Source organism: Apaloderma vittatum, unplaced genomic scaffold (assembly GCF_000703405.1).
Source record: "Apaloderma vittatum isolate BGI_N311 unplaced genomic scaffold, ASM70340v1 scaffold28440, whole genome shotgun sequence".
Classification (NCBI taxonomy): Eukaryota; Metazoa; Chordata; class Aves; order Trogoniformes; family Trogonidae; genus Apaloderma; species Apaloderma vittatum.
Window position 1 is genome coordinate 16,256 of NW_009696683.1, and position 334 is coordinate 16,589.

The following is a 334-nucleotide window of genomic DNA, read 5'->3' on the forward strand; positions in this document are numbered from 1 at the left end:
ACTGCCAGATGCCCCCGCTGCACCTGTCAGTGTGTTCCCAAAAGCCCACCCAGTGCCCGTGGGCAGCCTGCCTGTTACCGGCAGCAACAGGAACCCCAGCCCATCTTACCATCCCGTGACTCCTCCGATTACCAGCTGTGTGGCCAACAGCTGTGTGGCCACGTTGTACTTCTCAGCACTTGACCCAGAGCTGGGGCCGAAGACCTTACGCCACCAGGGCCGGTTCTTGGTGTACTCTGCCAGGTCCAGCACGTTGAACGAATCATCCTTCACACCTGCGGGCACCTGGAGAGACTCAGCGCCGGGGATGCTGTCCCACAGCCCTCCGCCAGCT

The 334-nt window shown here is 62.0% G+C and overlaps 1 protein-coding gene across 1 annotated transcript in view; it reads right to left on the bottom strand.

Annotated features, from left to right (window-relative positions):
* FUNDC2 (FUN14 domain containing 2) overlaps positions 1 to 275 on the bottom strand; it is a gene marked incomplete at its 5' end in the record, with an annotated part of 3,587 nt that extends 3,312 nt beyond the window's left edge. Inside the window, one exon of the mRNA XM_009875979.1 lies at positions 110 to 275. Within this exon, the coding sequence (XP_009874281.1) occupies positions 110 to 275 (166 nt within the window). The remainder of the gene's footprint in view (positions 1 to 109) is intronic.
* Positions 276 to 334: the final 59 nt, after the last annotated feature.